Source organism: Phodopus roborovskii, unplaced genomic scaffold (genome assembly GCF_943737965.1).
Source record: "Phodopus roborovskii unplaced genomic scaffold, PHOROB, whole genome shotgun sequence".
In the NCBI taxonomy this organism is placed as follows: domain Eukaryota; kingdom Metazoa; phylum Chordata; class Mammalia; order Rodentia; family Cricetidae; genus Phodopus; species Phodopus roborovskii.
In genome coordinates, this window is record NW_026126567.1 from 12,917,497 (window position 1) to 12,942,500 (window position 25,004).

At 40.1% G+C, this 25,004-nt stretch overlaps 1 protein-coding gene across 1 annotated transcript in view; it reads left to right on the forward strand.

Annotated features, from left to right (window-relative positions):
* Zhx1 (zinc fingers and homeoboxes 1) overlaps positions 1–20,162 on the forward strand; it is a 29,705-nt gene extending 9,543 nt beyond the window's left edge. The window contains 4 exon segments of the mRNA XM_051202564.1: positions 4,359–4,482; positions 12,406–13,829; positions 13,832–15,246; positions 18,746–20,162. Coding sequence (XP_051058521.1) covers positions 12,623–13,829; positions 13,832–15,243 — 2,619 coding nt within the window. The 5' untranslated portion in view covers positions 4,359–4,482; positions 12,406–12,622 and the 3' untranslated portion in view covers positions 15,244–15,246; positions 18,746–20,162.
* The last annotated feature ends 4,842 nt before the right edge of the window (positions 20,163–25,004 follow it).

The window sequence follows — 25,004 nt, forward strand, 5'->3', positions numbered from 1 at the left end:
CAGTCATCTGTCAAGCCTGATGACCTAAGTTTGTCTCCTCTGTAGAAGGTCCACACTGTAGAAGGAGGGGACCAATTCTTGCAAGTTGACCTTTGACATTCACATGTTTTCTTTGGCACACGTTCTCACAGACTGAAAATAAAGACATGTAATTAAGCGCTGGAGATATGGCTAGAGACCTGGGTTCAATTCCCATCACCCACATGGCTGCTCACAATTGTCTATAACTCCAGTTCCAGAGGATCTAACACACTCATACAGACATACAGGTAGGCAAAATACCATTGCATATAAAATAATGTTAAAAAAGAAATATAATTAAAAAATGATTTCAAGATATAAATACCTAAAATATATTGTAAATATACAGGCCACTACTAATAGTGAATTAATAATTATGCAAATTAGGATGATTTATATTAACCACACCAATTTTTAAATATTTAACTGTACTTCCACATTCTTACATATTTTTATCTAATTTTGAATTTTACAAGAACATTAGGTTATATACTATATGCTTGAAATAGTTTAGTTATATATATATATATATATATATATATATATTAAATCAAATAAACATAGCCTCAGTGAAATAGGTAATAGTTGCCTTATTTTATAAACAGGAATAGTAATGGACAGATGAATGATTTTCCAGCTTCTTAAGGATAGCCCAACTCAGATCTAAGAATAGCATTCCTGCATGAAAGACACAGCACACCTTATTGTAAACACTAGGGGAAAACTGTCTGCCGAAGATCAGCACTTTTGGGTCACATTTGCAAACTATCAACAGGTTAGTTTTCATGGTAGAGCCAGTTTATGTCACTCAGAGCAGCACACTTCCCTACCTCACAGTGGGTATGCAAACTGAGACGTTTTCTTCTTCGAATCTGGGATCAGAGCTTTTGAGCAGGAACCTGTCCAACTTGGATTCTCTCGTCTTCAGCGTCATTAAGGTCTGTTCTCTGATTTGAACAAAGACAGGGCAGTGAGAGTTTCTTACCTTTCAGCCTTTATTAGCATTAGCAAAGGGACCCTCTGAAATTAGCTTTCACTTTTGTCGTATCTTTTTTAGTTTGACATTTTCCTGAGATTTATCTTTAGCTAAGGGTTCTAAGTACTAGTAATATTTAAAAAAAAAAAAAGATTGTGTGTTAGTGTTTCTATTGCTGTGAAGAGACACCATGACCATAGCAACTCTTACAAAGGAAAACATAGAAGTTTCTGTCCCACCAGGTCCTGCAGCCCTTTAGTCACAAACACATAGAGCCTATATTAACTATAAACTGTTTGGCTTGTGGCTCAGGCTTCTTATTGGCTAGCTCTCTCTTAATTATTAACCAATTTCTATTAATCTGTATATCTCCACGTGGTCTTGGCTTACCAGTAATGGCTGGGTCTCTTGCTTCCTCAGCAGCTACATGGTGTCTCCCTGGCCCCGCCTACTACCTTTATCCCTGTTTGGATTTCCCACTGGCTATCCTGCCTGTCCATTGGCCAAAACAGTTGTATTCATCAACCAATAAGAGAAACATATATTCACAGTATACAGAAGGACAACCCCCTTCAAAAAACATTTAATTGAGGTAGGGGCTTACAGTTTGAGTGGTTCAGTCCATTATCATCATGGCAGGGAGCATGGCAGCATGCAGGTAGACAGGGTGCTGACTACATCTTGATCAGAGGCAGCTGAGCAAAGCTTAAAAGCATAGGAAACCTTAAAGCCCACCCCAACAGTGGCACACTTCCTCCAACACGGCCAAACCTACTCCAACAAAGCCACACCTCTTAATAGTGCCCCTCCCTATGAGATTATGGGGACCAGTTACATTCAGACTACCACATTGGTACACATTTGTGTTGTCAAATTCCTAGTTTGATATTTTAAAGAACTAGATTATTTAAGTGTTTACATTTTAAATGTGAAGATGTTCCCAGCACCCACATAGCAGCTCACAACTGTCTGTAACTCCAATTCTAGTGAATCTGGTACCGTCACACTGACATACATGTGGACAGAATACCAATGTACAGAAAAATAAATAAAATCTTGAAAAGAAAGTAAAACAAAACAAAAACAAAAACGACCTGAGCAAGTGGAAGTTGACGGATAGCTGGGGAACCAGCATAGGACCAAACCAGGCCCCATGGATGTGGGTGTCAGTTGGGGGACCTGGGCAGTCTTTGGGGCAGCTGACAGTGTTTATCCCTAGCGTATGAATGGACTTTGGGAGCCCATTCCCTATGGAGGGATACTCTCTCTCAGCCTAAATACACGGTGGGAGTGCCTAGGTCCTGCCCCAAATGATGTGTTGACTTAGATGATCCCATGGGAGGCCTCATCCTCCCTGGGGAGTGGATGGGGGAGTGGGATGAGTGGGACGGGGGTTGGTGGGGGGCATGGGAGGACGAGAGGGAACTGGGATTGGTATATAAAATAAATTGTTCTTAATTTAAATAAAAATTTATTTAAAAAAGAAAGTAAACACCTTTGTTTATTATTTGATTGTAAATAACAAAATATTAAAAATAATAAACTATATAAAATAATAAATATATTTATATAAAATAAAAACTAAAAATAATAAATAAACTAAATTTATTATTCAGTTATTATTTTGTTGATGCTAGGTAAAAATTAATATGATGCTAACAAACCATAGCATCTTCTAAAATATTTTTATTTGAACCCAGATTTGGTATAAAAATATTATTTTCATTCATGTACAATCTTAACAAAATAACATCTTTTGTGGCTAAGTAGGCCATTATATTATTGTCTGTTAATCATTTAACTTGAAATACAAGACATCCAAAAAGAATTGGCAATTCAATACAGCTATGACTCTTGTCTAATTTTATAAACATTTAAAGAACATTTAACATTTTTGTTAGATGCATGGAATCTGGTTACTTTAATTTTAGTATTTCTTTTTATTTTATGAATATGGGTATTTTTCCTCTATGTATGTTTTCACACCATGTGTGCACCCATGCCTGTGGAGGCCAGAGGAGGACATCAGATCCCCTGGGACAGAAGGACAGATGTTTGTGAGTCCCCATCATGGGTTCTCTAGAAGAGCAACCAGGGCTTTTCAACACTGAGCCATCTCCCTATCCCAAATCTACTCACTTTCTATGTGAAAACCCTACTTTTTAATATTTTAAAACTATTTTATCATTACAGTTTTTTACAGAGTAGAAGCCATGATTCTAAGTACAAATTATATTTGCTACTGTTGTAAGAACTAAGCAGTTTTCTTTTCTTTTTTTGGAACAGTGTGTTTCTCTGTGTAGCTTTTGGAGCCTGTCCTGGAGCACACTCTGTAGACCAGGCTGTCCGAACTCACAGAGAGATCCACCTGTCCCTGCCTCCTGAGTGCAGGGATTAAAGCCGTGTGTCACCACCACTCAGCACTATGCTGTTTTCACTTTAATTTCTCGCAGAAAAAAATCCTTTGTATGTTTTTTCCTCTCTTGTTTCACTCTTATTCTATAAATTAGATATACAGTATTCATACATAAAATCCATTTATTACTAGTAAAACTTAGATGTCAGCAAATGTTTATTGAATGTTGACTGTTACATTTTAGTAAGTGGCATGCTTTAGATTGGAGAGTATTTTCATATTCTGATGACTAAGGTGACTTTTATCAGTATGGGCTTATTACTGGTAATCTGTAAAGTAAAACACAGTGTTTTTAATAGTTCTTCCATAAGTGAGCATTCAAAGAAGTCAAATATATGCGTGTGTGTGCGCACGGCGTGCGCGCACACACACACACTAAAGGTTTCTAAAATTTTCATGTGTATGATTGTTTTGCCTGTATGTGTGTATGTCAGTTTAACACTTTCATGCCTGATTCCCACAGAAACTAGAAGAGGGCACCAGATCCCCTAGAACTGTAGTTACAGATGGATGTGAGCCACCATGTGGGTGCTAGAATAGACCCAGGGCCTTTTGAAGAACACCATTGCTCTTAACTGCTGAACCATCTCTCTAGACACCTCCCCAAACTTTTTTGTGACAGGGTTTCATGTATCCCAAGGTCCTTCTGTGGGTGGGTTTATGTTATGAGCAGGTTTTCCCACCAGCCAAGTTCCAGAGCCCAAATAACACAGAGATGCTGTATTAGATATAACGGAGAGAGGATCGGACCTCTGCTCTCTTGGTCCTACATGTTGACTCTTCTTTCCTTTCCCTGAATCCTTCTTGTCTCCTAGTCCCACCTATCTTGCTTTCCTGTTGGCCAACAGGGCTTTATTCATTAACCAATAAGAGAAACATATTTACAGAATGACATCTCTCATCAGGAATGACCTTGCATTTGTAATCCTCACCTTCTACTTCCAGAGTGCTGGGATTACAGATGTGTGCCATCATGCCTGTCTAAGAGGCCAGTGCAGGATTTGATACATGCTGGGCAAGCAGTCTACCAACAGAGCTGTTTCTCTGCCCCTCCAAGATGCTTTTTAAAGTAAGTTTGTAAACATTGCTGGGCCTTTAATATTCTCTGTTGGATCCTAGAGACATGGTGGAAATACAGTCTTTCTGACCATAAAAGAATTTGTATGAGAACTCCCAATATTGTTACGCTGCGATGAAACACATTTTGCTTTCATTGAGTCTTTCTGTAGAGAAATGTTTTTGTAATTATTTCGTTAAGAATCATGAGTTGGTTGAGATGCATAGCCAGGTCTAAACCCTAGAGAATATGGATGATTTTTGAGGGCTCTTAGAACCAGATACCCCATAAATTTCCTAAAATAGCCTGAGTACACATGCTGGGGGGTTGATTCTTGCTACCCCTTGAAAACCTTTGTCTAACTTTTTTTTGTCTTAAAAAAAAAGAAAACTTGTTTCCAGCTTGAACTGGGCATGTTCTACAATCCTAATACTCAAGAGTAAAGTAAGGTCAGGTGACTCAGCCAGGAGGGTTTTACTTTGATGCCAGTCTGGGCCTTTTAAGCAAGACCCTGCTTCAACAAACAAAACACTTGCATATTTAGTTGATCCTAGGTCAGAACTAACACAAACATAAAAATAAATTATTGTTTGCAATTTTAAGTCCTTAAAATTATTTTTTGTTATATTTCATAGAAAAACAGTATCAAACATTATTAAAAAAATAAACATTCCACCTGAAACATATGAAAAGTCCAATTTTAATATTTTCATAGTCTTTGTCCAAAATATATATATTCTCTTACTAATAATTAATATAATGCAAATTTTATTTAGATTTAAAAAATACACCATTTGGATAATTACAGATGGTTGTGAGCAGCCATGTGGTGGCTAGGAATTGAACTCAGGACCTCTGGAAGAGCAGCCAGTCTCCAACCTTTAGTTATGGTTTCTATTGCTGTGAAGAGACACCATGACCACAGCAACTCTTACAAAGGAAAACATTTAATTGTGGCTGGCTTACAGTTCAGTCCATTGTCATTGTAGTGGGACATGGCAGCGTGCAGGCAAACATGGTACTGGAGAGGTAGCTGAGAGTTATACATCTTGCAGGCAATAGGAAGTACACTGTCTCACTGGGTGTGACTTGAGCATATATGAGACCTCAAACCCCCACCTCACAGTGGCACATTCCTCCAACAAGACCACACCTACTCCAACAAGGCCACATGTCCTAATAGTGCCAATCCTTTGAGGGCCCGCTTTATTTCAAACCACCACACTCCACTCTCTGTCCCCCAAGGCTTGTAGCCATATCACAATGCAAAACTGTATTCAGTCCAACTTCAAAAGTCCCCATAGTCTATAAGTCTCAAACTAAGTCTCTTTTGAGATTCATGCACTCTCTTAACTGTGATCCCCTGTAAAATTAAAATAAAAAAGCAGGTCACATAGTTCCAACATACAGTGTCACAGGATATACATTATCATTTCAAAGCATAGGGAAGGGAGCATAGTGAAGAAGTGCTGGGCCAAAGCAAGTCTCAAAATCAGCTGGGCAAACTCCAAACTCTGCAGCTCCATGTCTGACGTCAAACGCTCCTAAGATCTCCAGCTCCTTTCAGCTTTGTTGGCTGCAACACACTCCTTTCTCTTGGGCTGGATCCACTCTCCATTATCAGCTCTCCTCAGTAGGTATCCCACGGCTCTGGCATCTCCAACATCCTGGGTTCTCCCAGGCAATCCAGACTTCAACTTCACAGCTGCATGCAGTGGTCTTTCTAGGCTTCCATTCAGGGACACCCCTGGCACATGCATGGCCTCAGGGACTTTCCTTAGTCATGGAGGCAAATTCCATAGTCTCCTTCTATCCTTAACTCCAGAACCATGTGGCCAAAGCTGCTAAGTTCTGCTTCTTAATGGATAGAATATAGACACCCCCCCCCATTCAATTACATCGTCACCAGCGTGCAGGCAAACATGGTACTGGAGAGGTAGCTAAGAGTTGTACATCTTGCAGGCAACAGGAAGTACACTGTCTCACTGGGCATGGCTTGAGCATATATGAGACCTCAAAGTCCACCTCCACTGTGAAATACTTCCTCCAGTAAGACCACACCTACTCCAGTAAGGCCACATGTCCTAATAGTGCCACTCCTTTAGGCTCCCTCCACCCAAACCACCACAGGATCACATGCCACAAACTGTGTAGCAGAGGATGACATTGAACTCCTGATTCTTCTCTTAAGGGCTGGGATTACAAGCTCCATAGCTCCATAGTAGTGATCTTTATTCCTGCCAATTGTGTCTTGTCAGCTAAGTTACTTTCAAAAAGAAAAGTTTTATAATGTGCAAGTGTTATCTCTTACTCTCCTAAAAGATTTTTTGAGAATGGGAGATAGCATCAGTTAACTTGCTGCATGTGCATGTGAGCTGTGAAGAACACACTTTTTTTTTTTGCCTTTAAGGTGGGCTATTCCTGTTTCCCTAGAGGTCTTCTCTGCTGCTTTCCTAAGGTTGCTATGCTGTACTTTCATACAATTCCTGCTAATTCTCTTGTTATATTTGACTGCCAGCTTCTATTGCACTGCTGGTGACTGAGCAGAGGCCGTCTGTCTTGGTCACCTCTGCATCCCTAGTGCAAGACACAGTACCTGGCACGTGGCTGACAGTCCACACATTGTGAAATATTTTTTTTGAAGAATCTTGGTTTTGTAGGTGAGGAGGCTTAGGATGAAGTTGAGTATCTTTTCCAGATACTTTTCTGAGAGAACAATTCCAAATCCTGTGGTTTATGCTGTTCCACATAGCTTCTATGAATTAATTAGTCTGTGCCTGACTTTCTTCCATGAAAGTCAGCTGTACTAAAATTTTTGTTTCCTACAAAATTATAACTGGAGAGTCTTTTGTGTGTGTGTGTGTGTGTGTGTGTGTGTGTGTGTGTATGCAGCTGGAAAACAGAGGATAACCTCAGCTGTCATTTCTTAGGTGCTGTCTGTCCTCTTTGGATTTTGAGGCAGGATCTCTCATTGGTTTGGAAATTGCTAAGTACACTAGGCTGGATAAGGCACTCCAGGGTTCTGCCTCTGTCTCCCCAATGCTGGAACTAAAAGTGCCCCACCAGGTCTATGTCTGGCTTTGTTGTTGTTGTGTGTGTTAGAGAGGGAACTCAGTTCTTGTGCTTGCTTGACAAATACTTAACCGTCTCCACGCTCCGCTTTTTTGTTCTTTGATATATATTTAGGCTTAATTCAGGTGTAGCATCAAGCCATTTGGCCAAATCTTGAAGCTTCGGGGAGAGTGGGGATTCTTGTATTTTCTTAAGAACTGTCTTAGTTACTTTTCTATTGTGACAAAACACCATGACTAAGGCAACTTATAAAGAGAGCATTTAATTTGTAAGTTTTTGCTAGCGTGCAGAGCTGAATCTTTATTCATGCCCAGAGGGTGTGTGTGGCTGCAGGCAGGCAGGCATGGTGCTAGAGCAGTAGCTGATCCACAATCATGAGCATAGAGTGTGAACTGGGAGTGAATGGGGTGGGCTTCCCCCCACTTTTGTTTTTGAGATTATTATATAATTACATCACTTCTCCTCTCTTAATGGCTAAGCCACCTCTCCAGCTTGTCCTTCTCTCTCTCTTTCTTTCTCTCTCTCTCTCTCTAACCCTCTCATTTCAGCAACTTGAATTGAATATGTATGTTTTTAAGGCCAATATTTTCAGAGGGAAAAGTACAACTTGGATATAGATTAGTAGATTATAATATGGCATAAGTATGTTTTTCACAACTTTAGTAAAAATTGTTAAGCTTATAAAATGTGTTTAGATCTAGAGCTGGCAAGATGACTCCGTGGGTAAAGGTGCTTGCTGCCAAGCCTGACTATCTGAATTGGGTCCCTGGATCCCACATGGTGGGATCAGAGCATCAACTCCTCCATGTTGTCTCCTGATGTCTACAAGTTCTCATATACTGAATGTGAGGACAAAGTAAAGTTCATTTAGATCCGCTTAAATGTTCACTTACCAGTTTGAATTAGTCAGCCAGTACAAAAAGCAATTTGACAGCATATTCTTATTATGTGCTGTATAAGATTAAAAATATATGAAGTTAACCCAAAAAGTTGAATGTTCTTCTGGAGTCAGGAAGGTAAAGGGGCCTGGGCTCAGTCTCTTCAGCAGCTCTTGTGACTGATTGCTGCTTTGTTCTCCCTTCTCATATTGGGGCTTGAACCCAGGACCCTACTGTAGGCTAGGTGGGTGCTCTTACCACTGAGAGCAAGTCTCGGCCACCCTTACTTTGTTAGTTCTCACTTTATTATTTTTTAAATCAGTTTTGCGAATTGCTCCGGTTGCCCTCAAGCGTCTGCCCTTCCTTTCCTGTGTCAGCCTCCACTTGGTCTGTCTTCTGTTGCACTGAATTCACTCTCAGTGGTTTCAGATAACATGGCCCAGTAGTGGCATAATGACATGATTTGGATGAGATTGACACATTGTTTTGAAAGTGTTTTAAGTTTGTAAAGCACAGTTTTTCAAACACCTTTCAGAACCTCTCGGGTAGAAGTGGGGTCCTGGGGTCCTGGACTGTTGTTAGGGAAGTTTAACATATTTCCTACAGTCAGCTAACTACTCTATTTCTCTCCTTTGAAAATGTATTTATTGATATATACTCATTGTACATGGCAGTGGCTTCAGGATACATTTTCATTTGTGTATACCAAGTGCTTTGATCATATTCCCCCCTCTTGTTATCTTCCTGACCCCCTCCTATTAATTCCTACTCATTCTCCCTGTTAGTTTTGCTTCTATTCCATAGCTTGTATAAACCCATGATTTTATGTCCCCGCACAAAACCTACCATCCACAGAAGAGATAAAACGTGGGTATTTGTCTTTCTGAAATCACTTAATTTGATGATCTTTAGTTGTGCACATTAATAAACAGAATTTGACTTACATTTTAGCTTCTCAGAGTAATTTTGTTTGAAGAAAGGGTTCCTTTCCTTAAACATTTATTTTGAAAACCACTGCTTTCAGAAAGCAAACCTCTTTGTCTTTGCTCTGTAGCTGTGAGTTCATCACAGTTAAGGACAGCCTCTTTCTGAGCCAGGAGAGTGAAGTCACAGGTGGCTTACTCCTGTTCTTCCAAGAGCTTCATGGGCACGCATTCTCTCCCACTTAGTGGAGCCACTGGAGATTGAACCCTGAGAATCCCATTTTTAATAACAGACAGCTATCAAGTAGCTGTGTGATTTACAGTTTGAAATCCCATGATTCCTATTTGATTAGGAGAAGTTTCTAAAAGTTAAATAGTTCTGGATTTCTGAGATTCTTTATGATTTTGAAGTGGTGCTTTCGTACATGTTATTTATTATACTGTGTTCTTCGTACCTGCCTCCACTGTGTATACTTCCCCATCTCCTCTTGCCTCCTACAGTCTTTCTTGTGCTTTCCTGCTGCTCTTACCCACCACCCCCTCTTTTTCTCCTTTCCATTAAGAATTCTTTCCTTCTACTCATTCTTGCATGACATACCAACATTCCTACACCCTATATATGGAACTTTAAATCCTGATTCTTCATTTGAGAGAAAATATGCAGTATTGTAACTCTAGCTTGTTTCACAACATTTAACATAATGACCTCTAGATTTGTACTATTTCTTGCAAATGTCATGATTGCATTTTTTTTTCAGATTTATTTAGTTATATTTCACATGTATTGGTGTTTTGCCTACATGGATAGCTGTACACTACATGCATGCAGTGCCCATAGAGGCCAGAAGAGGGTGTCGGGTCCTCTGGAACTGAAGTAACAGATGTTGGGTGCTGGGAATTGAACCCAGGTCCTCTGGAAGAGCAATCACTACTCTTTGCCACTGGGCCATCTCTCCAGCCCATGATTTAATTTTTTCATTTTTAATAATTTTTTTCTTTAAAAAAAGGATCTTTTCTCATTTTATACACCAATCCCAGCTCCCACCCCCTCCCCTGTTCCTGCTCCCTCCTTCTCCCTTCCACCCCACCAGCATCCACTCCTCAGAGGGGCAAGGCTTCCCATGGGGAGTCACCATGATTCAGTTTTTAAGAGTGGAGATCTGCACTATGAATACTACATATAGCTAAGCGGATGTTCTTTGCTAGGGGTGATTAATACAACTTTGAGTATGCTGTTTGAATTTGTCAAATAAACATATAGTTTGTATCTGAATAATCAGATGTGGAAGGTCTTGGCACCTTCAGATCGGCATACAGCTGTGTTTCCTGACAGATACTGGCAGCACATCTTCATAGAAGGTCTTTGAAGTAGACTCTTCCTTCAACTGTGACACGGATGGCTGTATATGAAAACCACTTGAAATTCTGGTGGTAATTGTATTTATTTGAATTTGGTTTAAACATCAGAAACATAAACTGTGATTAGTCTCAAAATTTTACTTTAATTTTTTTTTTCAAGGCAGGGTTCTACTGTGTACTGTGGAACCTGTCCTGGAATTCACTCTGTAGACCAGGCTGGCCTCAAACTCACAGAGATTGGCCTGCCTCTGCCTCCTGAGTGCTGGGATTAAAGGCTTGTGTCATTATTGCCTGGCTACTTTAAATATTTTGATTACAAACTTATTTGAATGTATTTTTTTTTTTAAAAAAATGTAAAGGTTTGTAGCTGGACAGTGGTGGTTCATGCCTTTAATCCCAGCACTCAGAAGGCACATGCAAGGGGATCTCTGAGTACAAGGCCAGCCTGGTCTACAGAGTGAGTTCCAGGATATCCAAGCCTATCCAGAGAAAAGCAAAATAAAATGAAAATGTTATAGGTTTATTGAGCTATGACTCATACACCATGAGGCTCATCCATTTCCTATATAAAATTTACTGACTTTCAGGGATGTTTATGTTGATGAGTCAGTGTCAGTATTATAAGTTGCAGCTATTATTGACTATAGTGATATGCTCTGACCCAGTTGGGTTCTCTGGAACTACTTTCCTATTCCTGCCATTTCAGGTTAATTGACAGTGTTTACTTGCTTCACTACTGACTTGTTTGGACTATCAGTCAAACACGAATGAGAGGTCAGCCGGATCAGCTCAGCTGAGAAAGTGTTAGTTTGAAGATACTGAGGTCTTTTGCCTAGTCTAGAGTTTTAGAGACTTTTATATACTGAGGTCTTTTGCCTAGTCTAGAGTTTTAGAGACTTTTATATACTGAGGTCTTTTGCTTAGTCTAGAGTTTTAGAGACTTTCATCATAATGAAGTTGTTATTGGGCGGGGGGGGGGGGGAAGAACAGGACACATACTCATAAGGAGACCACAGGTATGCAGGTAGAGGTAGGGAGCAGGAACAGAAATGGCAGCAAGGGTCTGCTACAATATGGTTAGCACTAGACTAGGAAATAAGTAGAAGAGATGATTTATAAGTGCAGAAAGATATTACATCAGGTGTACAAACAAGTATCCTGATTTCAAGAACAGTATGAGTAAAATCAAGAAAGTATATCAGGTGTTCCTGGAATGGCTGCCATTTTTCCAAGGATATAAGAAGATGATGGCAAGAGATGCAGCAGAAAAATGAGGTTTGGTTCAAAGAGTGAAGGGAACTGCGTATGCCTTAAGATGCTTCAACTCTATTCTTTCAGCATTTGAGACCAGACAGGCACAATCTAGCTGATGGGTTGAATTCTGTATACATGCCACTGTGACTGTCTTGCTATCAGAGTGCTAATGATGTGCTTTGATAGCAGGCCCCTGCTCTATTCTTTCTACAGTCTAGCTGACTAAGAGACTCCAGTAAACACACGTGGATTTGGCCCCTAAGTATCATATGCTCTTTAGTGTGTTGGCTTGGAGACAGATGTCTGTTTAGATTCTTAGAGCCCTTTTTCCTGATTCCCAGTTCATAGTGTAGATCTGTATAATGGACATATGCCATTAACATGAGTACATATGATAACATAACTTATTAAAAATCATAGTCACTCATTCTGAATTTATTCCAATGTAGGTGTTTGGAGTTGTGCCTCACACATTTCAGCAGTCCAGCAGTGTTTTATCTGCCGACTAAGCTGTCTACTTGATTGCATCATGGAAATGCTACTAATGAGACTTGTTGAGCACAGAGTGCACTTGAAGAGCCACAAGCCACTGTTTTCAAATGAAGGATTCCAGTTTTAAGCCTCAGTGCTTTTAAATCACCACTGAGATTTCCCCCTAAAATCAAAATGGCAAGCAGACGAAAGTCAACAACGCCTTGCATGGTCCTTGCCAGTGAGCAGGATCCAGACCTTGAGTTGATATCAGATTTGGATGAAGGTCCTCCTGTCCTCACACCTGTAGAGAATGCTAGAGCAGAGAGTGTTTCCAGTGACGAAGAAGTTCATGACCCTGTGGATTGTGACAATCAGCCAAGCAAAAAGGTAGAAGGGGGCTATGAATGTAAATACTGTACTTTTCAAACCCCAGATCTAAACATGTTTACTTTCCATGTAGATTCAGAACACCCCAATGTTGTATTGAATTCATCCTATGTTTGTGTTGAATGCAACTTTCTCACCAAAAGATATGATGCACTTTCTGAGCATAATCTGAAGTACCACCCAGGAGAAGAAAATTTCAAGCTGACTATGGTGAAGCGTAATAACCAGACAATCTTTGAACAAACCATAAATGATCTGACTTTCGATGGTAGTTTTGTTAAAGAGGAGAATACAGAACAAGGAGAGTCTGTAGATATTTCTTCTTCGGGAATCTCCATCAGTAAAACACCCATCATGAAGATGATGAAAAGTAAAGTAGAGAACAAACGGATCACAGTGCATCATAACTCAGCTGAGGACACTCCCGAAGAGAAAGAAAATGGAGTCAAAGTAAGCCGGGAAGAAAAGGTAGAGAGTGCGAGTTCTTCAGTCTCAGAATCCAGCACAAGCACTTCCGCCATCAGCAGAGTGCACCCCAGTCCTGCCAGTACAGTGGTGACGCCCTCTGCTGTCCTTCCTGGACTAGCACAGGTGATCTCGGCAGTGTCTGCACAGCAGAACTCCAACTTGGTCCCCAAAGTCTTAATCCCTGTCAATAGCATTCCTACCTACAATGCTGCATTGGATAACAACCCCCTTCTACTCAACACCTACAACAAATTCCCTTATCCCACAATGTCAGAAATTACAGTTCTTTCTGCTCAAGCAAAATACACAGAGGAACAGATCAAGATCTGGTTTTCAGCCCAGCGTTTAAAGCACGGTGTTAGTTGGACTCCTGAAGAAGTAGAGGAAGCAAGGAGGAAGCAATTCAATGGAACAGTACATACTGTACCTCAGACCATAACTGTTATTCCTACACACATTTCCACGGGGAATAATGGGCTACCGTCTATCTTACAGACGTGCCAAATAGTTGGTCAGCCAGGCCTGGTCCTCACTCAAGTAGCTGGAACAATACCTTGCCAGTATCCGCACCTATCGCCCTAACAGTGGCCGGGGTTCCAAATCAGACAAATGTACAAAAGAGTCAAGTGCCTGCTGCTCAGCCTGCTACAGAAACAAAAGCGGCCACAGCAGCAGTCCCATCGTTGCCAAGCGTCAGACCTGAGACTGCGCTAGTGAACCCAGATTCATTCGGTATTCGGGCCAAAAAGACTAAAGAACAGCTGGCAGAACTGAAGGTTAGCTATCTTAAAAACCAATTTCCGCATGACTCAGAAATCATCAGGCTTATGAAAATAACAGGTCTTACCAAAGGCGAGATTAAAAAATGGTTTAGTGACACAAGGTACAACCAGAGAAATTCCAAGAGTAATCAGTGCTTACATCTCAATAACGACTCCTCTGCCACTATCATTATAGACTCCAGTGAAGAAACCCCGGAACCCCCAGTTGCAGTTACTTCGCAGCAGAAACAGTCCTGGAATCCCTTTCCTGACTTTGCTCCCCAGAAGTTTAAAGAGAAAACGGCAGAGCAGCTTCGTGTCCTCCAGGCAAGTTTCCTTAACAGTTCTGTGCTTACAGATGAAGAATTAAATAGGTTAAGAGCGCAAACCAAACTTACTAGAAGAGAAATTGATGCTTGGTTTACAGAGAAGAATAAAACAAAAGCTTTAAAGGATGAAAAAAAAGAAGGAGATGAAAGTAATGTAGGTAGTTCCAAAGAAGAACCTGGAGAAAGTTCTCCTGGAGATGAAGCAGTTGCACCTAAGTCTGGAGGGACGGGCAAGATATGTAAGAAAACACCGGAACAGCTGCACATACTTAAAAGTGCGTTTGTCCGAACACAGTGGCCATCACCTGAAGAGTATGACAAGTTGGCCGAGGAAAGTGGGCTTGCCAGAACTGACATAGTTAGTTGGTTTGGGGACACCCGTTATGCTTGGAAGAATGGAAACTTGAAATGGTACTACTACTATCAAAGCTCCAATTCGAGTAGTCTGAATGGTCTGTCTTCCCTTAGGAAAAGGGGGCGAGGCAGACCCAAAGGACGGGGCAGAGGCCGACCACGTGGGAGGCCTAGAGGCGGCAAAAGAATGAACACATGGGACAGGGTACCATCGCTCATAAAGTTTAAAACTGGAACGGCAATACTTAAGGACTATTACCTGAAGCACAAATTTCTTAATGAGCAAGACCTTGATGAACTTGTCAACAGATCCCATATGGGCTACGAGCAGGTCAGAGAGTGGTTTGCAGAAAGACAGAGACGATCTGAGTTAGGTATAGAATTATTTGAGGAAAATGAGGAGGAGGATGAAGTCATTGATGAGCAGGAAGAAGATGAAGAAGAAACAGATGACAGTGACACTTGGGAACCCCCACGGCATGTGAAGAGGAAGCTTTCTAAATCGGATGACTGAAATGTAAGTGTTTAGCCTTTGTATTCATCATTGGTCACATACGTGTTTTAACAGCCACCTTATTGGTTCAGTTATCTTCATTTGTATGTGTAGTACACGTGTGTACTTGTGGGTGCATGCACATGCCTGTGAGTGTGCATGTGTGTGTGTGTACGTGTGCATGTGTGTGCGTGCATACATGTGTAGGTCAGAATCTTCCTCTTGCTCTCTATCATATATTTTTGGACAGCATCTCTCTCTGAACCTTGCAGCTCACTGATTTAGCAATACTATGTGGCCAGGGAATTCTAAAAGCTCCAAGGATCCACCCCTATCTCCATTTGCGCTAGGAATACAGTGTGTACTGACTGCTGTGCATGGCTCTTACAAAGGTTCTCGGATCTGAACTCAGGTTCTCGTGTCTTTATAAAAAATACTTTAGTGACCCAAGCCATCTACCTAGCCCTCATCTTCAGTTTACTAATTTTTTCCTAATAAAAGGACCAGGTGCCACTAGTCATGATATGTATTATTATTAGTGTAGCTTGATAATTGTACAGTCAGGGTTTCTCTGTATTGCTTTGGAACCTATCCTAGAACTAGCTCTGTAGATCAGGCTGGCCTCGAACTCACAGAGATCCACCTGCCTCTGCCTCCTGAGTGCTGGGATTAAAGGCGTGTGCCACCAATGCCCGGCTTACAGGCTTTAATGTCCCTTTAATTATTTATTTTTCATACAATTTGTCTTAGTTTGTTTTTAAGGAAAAAAAAAAGAAAAGAAATAGGAAACAAATACTGAAGATAATAAGAATGTTTCTTGTAATCTTCTCTCTATTAATGTTTTATTTTTGCCTCTATAAGGAAACATATCAAAATCAAAATGAAAAAGAAGGGCAGGTATACATACTGAAGAGAGAGACCACTAGCACACCGTTAGATGGGTTTCAGAGAACAAATGAAGGTAGATACTTTTTTCTCCATAGTTGTTCTCCCCAAAACTTTATCAGAGTTTAAGACTCATTACACACTCAGTATCTTTTTCTGTTAGACGACGAAGGCCTGTTGTAGGTGCTGTGCAAACTTATATGTGCTGAGGTGGCATTTGGTTTTGAGCAGCCACAATATACATTCTTTGTCACAGAGTTCAAAAGGCAGGTAACAGATCTGATATTTGGTGTGAATTAACTTAATCACCCAAAATGTCTAAATACTATGTTTGGTTTAAAAAAAATTAAATTTCCTGCTGGATGTGGCTCCATATTCCCATAATCCTAACATTAAGAAACTGAGTCAGGAGAAGTTCAAGTTTGTGGCTAGCCTAAGCTATATAGCAAGCAAGACCCTACTTTAAAGCAATATAAAATCTCTGTAGTAGTCTTAAAAGTGCAAACAAATATAGTTTAAGTTTGAAAAGTTTTGGCATGTTCCTTAATAGATTATAGATTAAATTAAATTATAAATATTAACTGGTTGCAAACGTTCCCTGAAGTTAGGACTTCAGTTCTCTCTATTTAAGTTTCCCATCCTGAGGCACTGAACTGGGGGATTGTTCATGCTAGGCCATCACTCTACAACTAAGCTACATTCTCAGCCAGGGACTCCAGTTCTTTATCCCTGTGGAAATTCAAGAACATCATTTTAATCTTTTCTGGTCTTTGTTTTGGGAGTATCCCAGCATAAAAGCACACTGTTTTGAAAACAACGTAGTTGTCATGAAATGCCCCTGTCTGTCTCTCTGTAGTTCAAATACCATCTTGTCAGAAATTGCTGTAGTGTTCTCAAACCCTGAGGGAGGAAACAGACTTTAGTTTGTGTGTGAGCATAGTTACTTATTTCCTCTCTATCCTACTTGCATGCTCTCTTACTCTGTACAGTATTTTCTTAATCCCTGAGTGGCATCTTCCTGGTTTGTTTATTTTAGCAATTATTTATAGAGATCTTAGTAAAGGCTACAGACTAGACTTACTCATTAACAGTTCTTTCTCCAGCTTTCTTCTCATTAACATTCTTAAGACAGAAAGTCAGGTGAACTAAAGCTCCACTTATTTACAGCAGCAGTATAAGTCTCTGGCCATAGAGTGTCATGTCATCATTTAAGTCACAAGACTCTCAAGAGGTCTCTAGCAATATCCTGAAATGCAGCCCTCTACTTCCTCAGGTCAGAAGACGTCAGGACATCAGGCTTTGTTCAGACCCAGATGCATAAAATATTTGTAGCAGGCTTTTCTTTTCTTTTTCTTTTTTCTTTCTTTCTTTCTTTCTTTTCTTTTCTTTTTTTTTTTTTTTTTTTGAATTGCTAAACACAAGATTGTGTACTCAGCCAATATTAAATCAGCACATTTGTTGCTATAGTGAATTGTTGTCACAGCTTTGCAGTCATTTTCTGGGGAGGTGGTAATTGTTTAAAAATAGGTAAAAATTCCCTACAGTTTACTTGAGTCTGACTTTCAATTATATGATAACATGGCTATGGATACTGATTATGGTCACAAAACTGACATGAAGTCTATTTTCAAAAGTTTATATTGTGTGTGATATATGTATCCTTTACTTTTAGAGTACAGAGAAAGCAGGACTGGGAAAGTGGGTAAGTGGGTAAGAGTGTTTACCTGAGTTCAGCCCCCTCACCCCCACCTGTGGGCATAGTATCTGGCCCTTGTAACCCCAGCACTCAGGAGAGAGGGTGGAGAAAGGTGAGTCCCTAGCACTCACTGGCTGGCCAGGGTGGCTGAGTCAGAGCTGTGCTGGCTTACTAAGAGCACCTGTCTCTGGAACCAAGGCAAAAGGCAGCTGAGGAACACCTGCCAATGGCTGGGTTTATGAACTATGTGCACCATCCCCCATGAACACGTACACAGCATCCATCCCATATGCACAATTTAAGAAATACTTGGAAAGCTAAGATTATAAAACATGTAATTAGCAGGTTATGATTCATTTAACAAAATAATTTTCACTTATCAAAGTATTCAGCATAGGTTTTCTCTTAAAAGTTTTTTTTTTAAATATGGTTCAGCTTTCAAAACTACTTACCAGAACATTCCCAAAATAGTCATTGCAACTAGGCAAAGCTACATAAGACAGGAACAAAAATAATTCCTCTTTTACAACCCAAAACTCATTGTTAATATGAACTTTGATAAATACATGAAGGAATATGATAAAAAGATACTGCAGAACATTATATAGGTCTCTTTTGCACATGCTAGTACAAGCAGAAATACTATAGGTCTTTATATTTTGTGTTACAAATACTAACGATAAGATATCTTCCCACTAATAATTTTATAAATGATTACAGAAAGGCGTATATCTAAAAGCAAATGTGGCACATGAAGAACATACACATAGTGTACACAAACTGACTGTGAGGTGTGTGTGCTAAGTGATCCCACTGTTAAAGAGAGTGCAGAATGTATTTATGGCTAACCGCATATTTTTATTCTAAAAGCAAAATTTAAAATATGGCTGTCTTTAAAGTTTCAGGGTTTTGTTTTTTGTTGTTGTTGTTTTTCTTTTATAGCTACTTAACATTCTGAAGGAGAATAAGTTCTTCAACTCAAGATGTTTGAATTACTGTGAATGGGCCCAATCCCTTGCTGACACTGAAATGCTTTGGGGCATACATACTCTCAAAACAGGATCCAATGTCCAAAAGAGACGGAGCTTGCTGTGCCAAAGTGAGACTGCTACAGTCGGAGAGTTCTGCGATGTAAACAGAACGCTGGTTCAGAAGGACTTGTAAAAAGTGACGTTTTAATACCCTACATTTTTATTCTGATAGGGTGGAAACTTTGTGAATCTTTGACTTTCTAAGGGGTTAATGACCACTAGGGCTTGTCCTCACTTTAGTCCAGCTTACCACTGTGTAAGGTAGGCGGTATCGCCTGTTTTCTTTGACATGTGATTCAGCTTACAGCTTTGAGTGACCAAACATTTTGCAGAGTAAAAGTTCTTAGAACTGGGAAGAGGGAGTGAACCAAACCCTAATTTACTTCTGTGTCTTATTTATCAGGTCCTGCCTACACCAAATTTAAGAGTTGCACGTGGGCTTACACAGTTTGCAGTGTAAAAGCAGCCTGTCATTACTGGACCCTCCACTAAACACTCATAACCCACTTTCCACTTGCAGTACTTATGTGACTGAAAACACTACCCCACAGGGAAAAGGAGCTTAATAGGGAGAAACTGTAAATACCCTTCCAAACATGGGAGACAGCCCCACAGTAAAACACATGCCATGCGTTCTTACAGGCGTGGAGATCAGGAGTGTTAGACAAGTGCAGATGAGATTTTGCAAGAATTATCTTTTCATGAAATTCTACCTTGTGTAACAATTTCAGTGAACAGAGAAAAAAATTCCAAACTGATCTTAAAGTTAAAAATTAGCTTTTATTTAAGAATCGGGGGTGTTAGCGGTGACTGCTGTGTCAGAAGACTCGTAGCTGAAGATTGGTGCTGCCACTATTCACATTAGACAGGGCCCTTTCAAAACATGCTTTCCTCACAGAACAAATTGTCGGTTTAATTGGATTTGGACTTAAAAAATTGTTTTTGAATGATCACACATAGTAGGTTTGGCCAGTTTGTTTTCTAATTTAATGAATAATGAATACTAAGCTCTTGGTTAAATGTTTGTCAGTTAATGAAACTGTTATGAAAAAGCCTTGAATATGCATGCTGCTTTCACTTTTATAAACTTTTATTTTTTAACTATAGCTTTATTAGCAATTCCCAAATGCTGCAATTTGCTGATCTCTTCACTCAGACAGCTGGCTTTGTGGGTGGCTTTTTTCATACTACTGTTAACTTTTTTTAAAAACAGAAGTGATGTAAAGACTGTAACAAATGAATGCACTAAGCTGTTTTTCTTTTACACGTCTAAAAACTTCTTAAATACCCTGTATTATAATGATTAAATCGCTCCCTTTTTAAAACCATTGCTAATGTGGTCTGAGTTTCATTTGACAGTAATTTCAATGTTCTCAAGATCCCATCCTTAAAGCATCAAGGATTGGAGATGAAGGATTTGGATATATTTACATTACGTTTTCTTTATGCTTTGCTAACTTTGTATAGCTGCAAGTAACTCCACGATTTCCCATCTCTCTAGCAGGCTGGATGAGAGTCTGCTGTGATGCTTGATAGCTTTTAAATACATTTATTTGTCAGCGCAAAAGAACCTTTCTTTCCTGGTTGACTGTGTCCTTGAATACAAAATAAAAGTTAGCAATAATAAGCAATTTGAGTGGTTCTTTTCTATTTTATTGAGCCAGCTTTTTTTAAAAAAATGGTAAGATATGCACAGAATTTGCTGTTATAATATTAAGTGTATAGTTTAATGGCACTAAATTATATCCATAGTGTTACACACTGTTGTTTCCAAAACCTTTTTGTCACCCCATACAGACTTTGTAACCATTAAGCAATCACTCCACATCCTCAGCTCCTGGTAACCTCTGATCTACTTCCTGGTCTATGAATTTGCCTACGCTTGATATTTCAAGTGAGTGGAAATACACAAGTTTTCCTTCAGTGTCTGGCTTGTTTCCCTTGGCATGATGTCCTCAAGGTCATCCATGTTGTGACATGTATCGTAACATTCCCTTCTGATGGCTGACTGTGGCTCATTGTGCACTGATTTTGGCTGCCCTCTCATCTGTTGATGGACACAGGTTATTTCTGCCTTCAGGTTGTTGCAAATAATGTCGCAATGAAATCTGGCCTGTGAGTCTGTTTGAATCCCATTTATAGTTCTTTTAGATATACATCTTGGAGTAGTACTCTGAGTTATATAATAAATTCTATGTTTATTTTTAAAGAAAAAATTGTAAGTCCATTCCAGACTGGTCTCTTACTCATTGCATTGCTCAGGCTGGAGTGGAACCCAAAATACTATTGTTTTCTCATTTTGAGTGGTGGGGTTACAGGAGTGTGCCATCACAACTAGCATTATTATATCTGCTTAACTTTCTGAGGGATCACCAACTCATTTACACAGTGCCACAGTGCTTTCCACAGCGTCCTAAGCATTTCTCATACCACCAGCAGTGTAGAAGGGGTCTTTCTCACATCTATTCCAATCCCTTTTAATTTCAGTCATTAAAAGTATTGTATAGTCAGCATGAAGCAGGGAACAAAATGATAGCCATCTTGAATGTGAAGTATATCGTTGTGGTTTTGATTGGTATTTCCATAGTGATGTCATCTTCTTGTGTGGTGATAAGCACTTGTCACCTTTTTTACCTTTTTCAGTAAATGTCTGTTCAAGTCCGTTGTCCAGTTTTTAATTAGGTTACCTTTTTGTAGTTGAGTTCTAGAAATGTTTTGTATAATGTGGCTGTTATAGTCTTATCTGAATAGTTTGCATATATAGCCAGTCCTCATTATTTGTAGATTCTGTATATACAAATGCTCCTACTCATTAAAATTGATTTGCAAACCCCTGATTTGTCTTGTGAGCACATGCCCAGCTGAGGTCAGCTAGGTGCCATTTGACTCTCCCATTGCAAAGAAAACTGAGGACAGCTAGGTGCCACTCATCTCTCCCAGTACAAAGAAACAGCCTTTTCACAATGTAATGTTGTGTTTAGTATTTTTGTGCTTTTTGCCAGTGATTTCGTTGTTTAAAATAGTTCTCAAATGTAATGCTGGAGTGCTGCCTAGTAAATGCAGTAAGTCTGCAGTGTGCCATGTGGAGAAATGCTTGCTAGCTAAGCTTATTTCAGCAGAAGCCACATTGCTGCTAGCCATTAATTCAGTGTTAATTAATCAATAGATAGTATGTTAACTAAGGTGTTTTTGAAAGAAATACAGACAACAAGTTTAGGAACTAATTGATGAAGATATGGAAGGGCCAAAAGCTTGTATTTTGCTTTTTTGTTTGTTTGTTTTGAAACACTGTCTCATGTAACCCAGGCTGGCTTTTAACTTACTGAGCAGTTAACCATGGCTTGAGTTCTTGATCCTCCTTGCCTCTACTCCTCAAGTCCTGGATTAAAGACATATACCCCATCTTCTTGGTCAGTATTTTCTGTCTTCCTTTCTTCCCTTTTCTTCCTTCCTTCCTTCCTTCCTTCCTTCCTTCCTTCCTTCCTCCCTCCCTCCCTCCCTCCCTCCCTTCCTTCCTTCCTTCCTTTCCCTTCCTTTTCTTTCTTTTTTGAGACAGGGTTTCTCTGTAGCTTTGGAGCCTGTCCTGGAACTCACTCTTTTCACCAGGCTGGCCTCAAACTCACAGAGACCTGCCTGCCTTTGCCTCCTGAGTACTGGGCTTAAAGGCGTGCACCACCACATCTTTTTGTTCAGCATTTTCTTTTAAGATTTATTAGTTTTTTATTATGTGCATGTATGTCTTTGTGTGGGTGTGTACAAGGCATTAGGTTTCCTAGAGCTAGAGTTACAGGCAGTTGTGGGTACTGGGAACTGAACTCAGGTTGTGTAAAAGCAGTACATTCTCTGAACTGCTGGGACATCTCTCTAACCCCTGTTCAGGAATTCTAATGTACCCTTGTGAAGCATAACCATTAAGTAAATTGATAACTGGTTGTGATTTTCCCATTGTGTTGATTGTATTTTAATTTTATTGGTAAAACACAATTTTAAATTTTTATGACTTTCATTTTCAATTTCTTATTATTGCTTTTCCTTTTAGCATCCCATTTAAAAAGCCACATATTTTTTTCTTAAGTGTCTTGAGATATTGGGATCTTGTGTTTCGGTCCTTAAACCATTTCTAGTTAGTTTTGTGTATGGTATGGAGTAAGATGTCCAACTCTATTATTTTTTCTTTAAAACTTACAGCATTTAAAGCAATGCCTTTTATTATGATACTCATTTATTTATCAAGTGCACACATTGGTGCATGTTTAGAAGTCAGAGGACATCTTTCAGGAGTCAGTTCTCTCCTTCTACTCTGTGGGTCCCAAAAGTTGAACTCCAGTCATCAGACTTGGCAGCAAGCCCCTTTTCCAGTTGAACCAGCCTGCTGGCCCCATTATGACATTTCCATATGTACGCATCATTATACCTTGCTTGTATTTGTCTATCACTTGTACTTCTTCCCTACTTCCTACCAGACCTCTCCCCACACACAATCCCTTTCTCTTTTCATCACACGCACACGCGCACGCACACACACTAATGTACACTTCACGTCAGAAACAATACATGCTATTTTGTGGTTCCCCCTTACCCTCCTTCCTCTCTTTTCTCTCCCTTTAGATCTCCTCCCTCCCTCTTGAGCCCCTCCCCACACTTCATGCCACATATGTATTTGTGTTTAAAGCTAGATCCCACTTATGAGAGGAACATACAATATTGGTTTGAGCCTAGCTTGTTTTGCGTAACATGAAAATCCCCAGTTCTATTTTCCTGGAAATAACAGAATTTTATTCTTCTCTACAGATGACTGAGACTCAGCTATGTAGATATGTTACATTTTTAATAGTTCATCTGTTGATGGCCATCCAGGCTGGCTGCACAACTTGGCTGTTGTGAATGGAACAGCAATAAACACTGGTGTTCTGTGGTATGTTGACTTAAGTTTCCCTGGGTATATACCCAGGAATGGCTTATGGTAGTTAATATATTTTTAAAAACCAATCCCTCTCTCTCTATCCCTACTCTCTGTGTGTGTGTGTGTGTGTGTGTGTGTGTGAGTGTATGTGTGTCTGAGTGTGTGTGTGGTATGTGTGTGAGTGTTGTCTGTGTGTGAGTGAGATGTGTTGTGTGAGTGTGTGCTGTAAGTGTAGTGCGTGTGAGTGGGGTGTGTGTATGTGTCTGAGTGTGTGTGGTGTGTGTGTAGTGTCTGTGAGTGTAGTGTGTGTGAATGTGTGTGTGGTATGTGTGTGAGTGATATTTGTGTGAGTGGTGTGTGTGTGCTGTGTGTGTGTGCTGTGTATGTGTGCTGTGTGTGTGTGCTGTGTGTGTGTGTGTGTGTGCAGGTGTGCATGTGCCATGACATGCATGTGTAGAGGAAAGGGGACATCTCTTAGGAGTTGTTCTTCGCTGCCACTTAGTGGAATGCAGGGGACAAGCTTGGGTTGCCAGTCCCATGCACAGCAAGCACTCCTACCCACTGAGCCTTGTAGCAGCTCAGTTGTTTAAGGGACTTCCCTAATGCTATGTTCCCACCAGCACATAAAGGGACTATCCCCACATCTTCACAAGCACATGCTGTTTTCTCTCTCTTCCAAAAAATGATTTACTTGCCTGTGCACCTCCCTCAGGCATCTTCCTCCATTGTCCTCCCCTTTTCTGACCTGGGTATGGGTGACTGGACTTGGTGGCCCACACATTCAGTGTCAGTACTCAGGAGCAGAGGCAGCAGATCTTTGAGCTGGAGGCCAGCCTGGGGTGTAACTCGAGTTCCAGGAGTGAAAACAACACAAGATAAATAAACAAATACGGGTGTGTTTTGCCTGTCTATGTAAATGCCCCATGTTAATTCCTGCTGTTCCTGGAGGCCAATAGAGAACTGGAATTATAGACACTTGTCTTCTGTCATATGGTTGCTGGGTATCAAACCCAGGTCCCCTGTGAGAGTATCGAGAGGTCCTAACCACTGACCCATTTCTCCAGCCTGTTGTTTTATTGGTAATAGCTTTTTCAGCAGAGATGAAAGGGAATCTCATTATATTTGTCTGATGAGTAAAGATGCTGTTTGCTTAGTTTTTGGAATCTTTATAGATTCTAGGTATTAATTTACTGTCGGATGTATGGTTTGCAAAGTTTTTCTCCCATTCTGTAGGCTGTCTCTGGGGATTGAACTCAGGTCAGGTTTG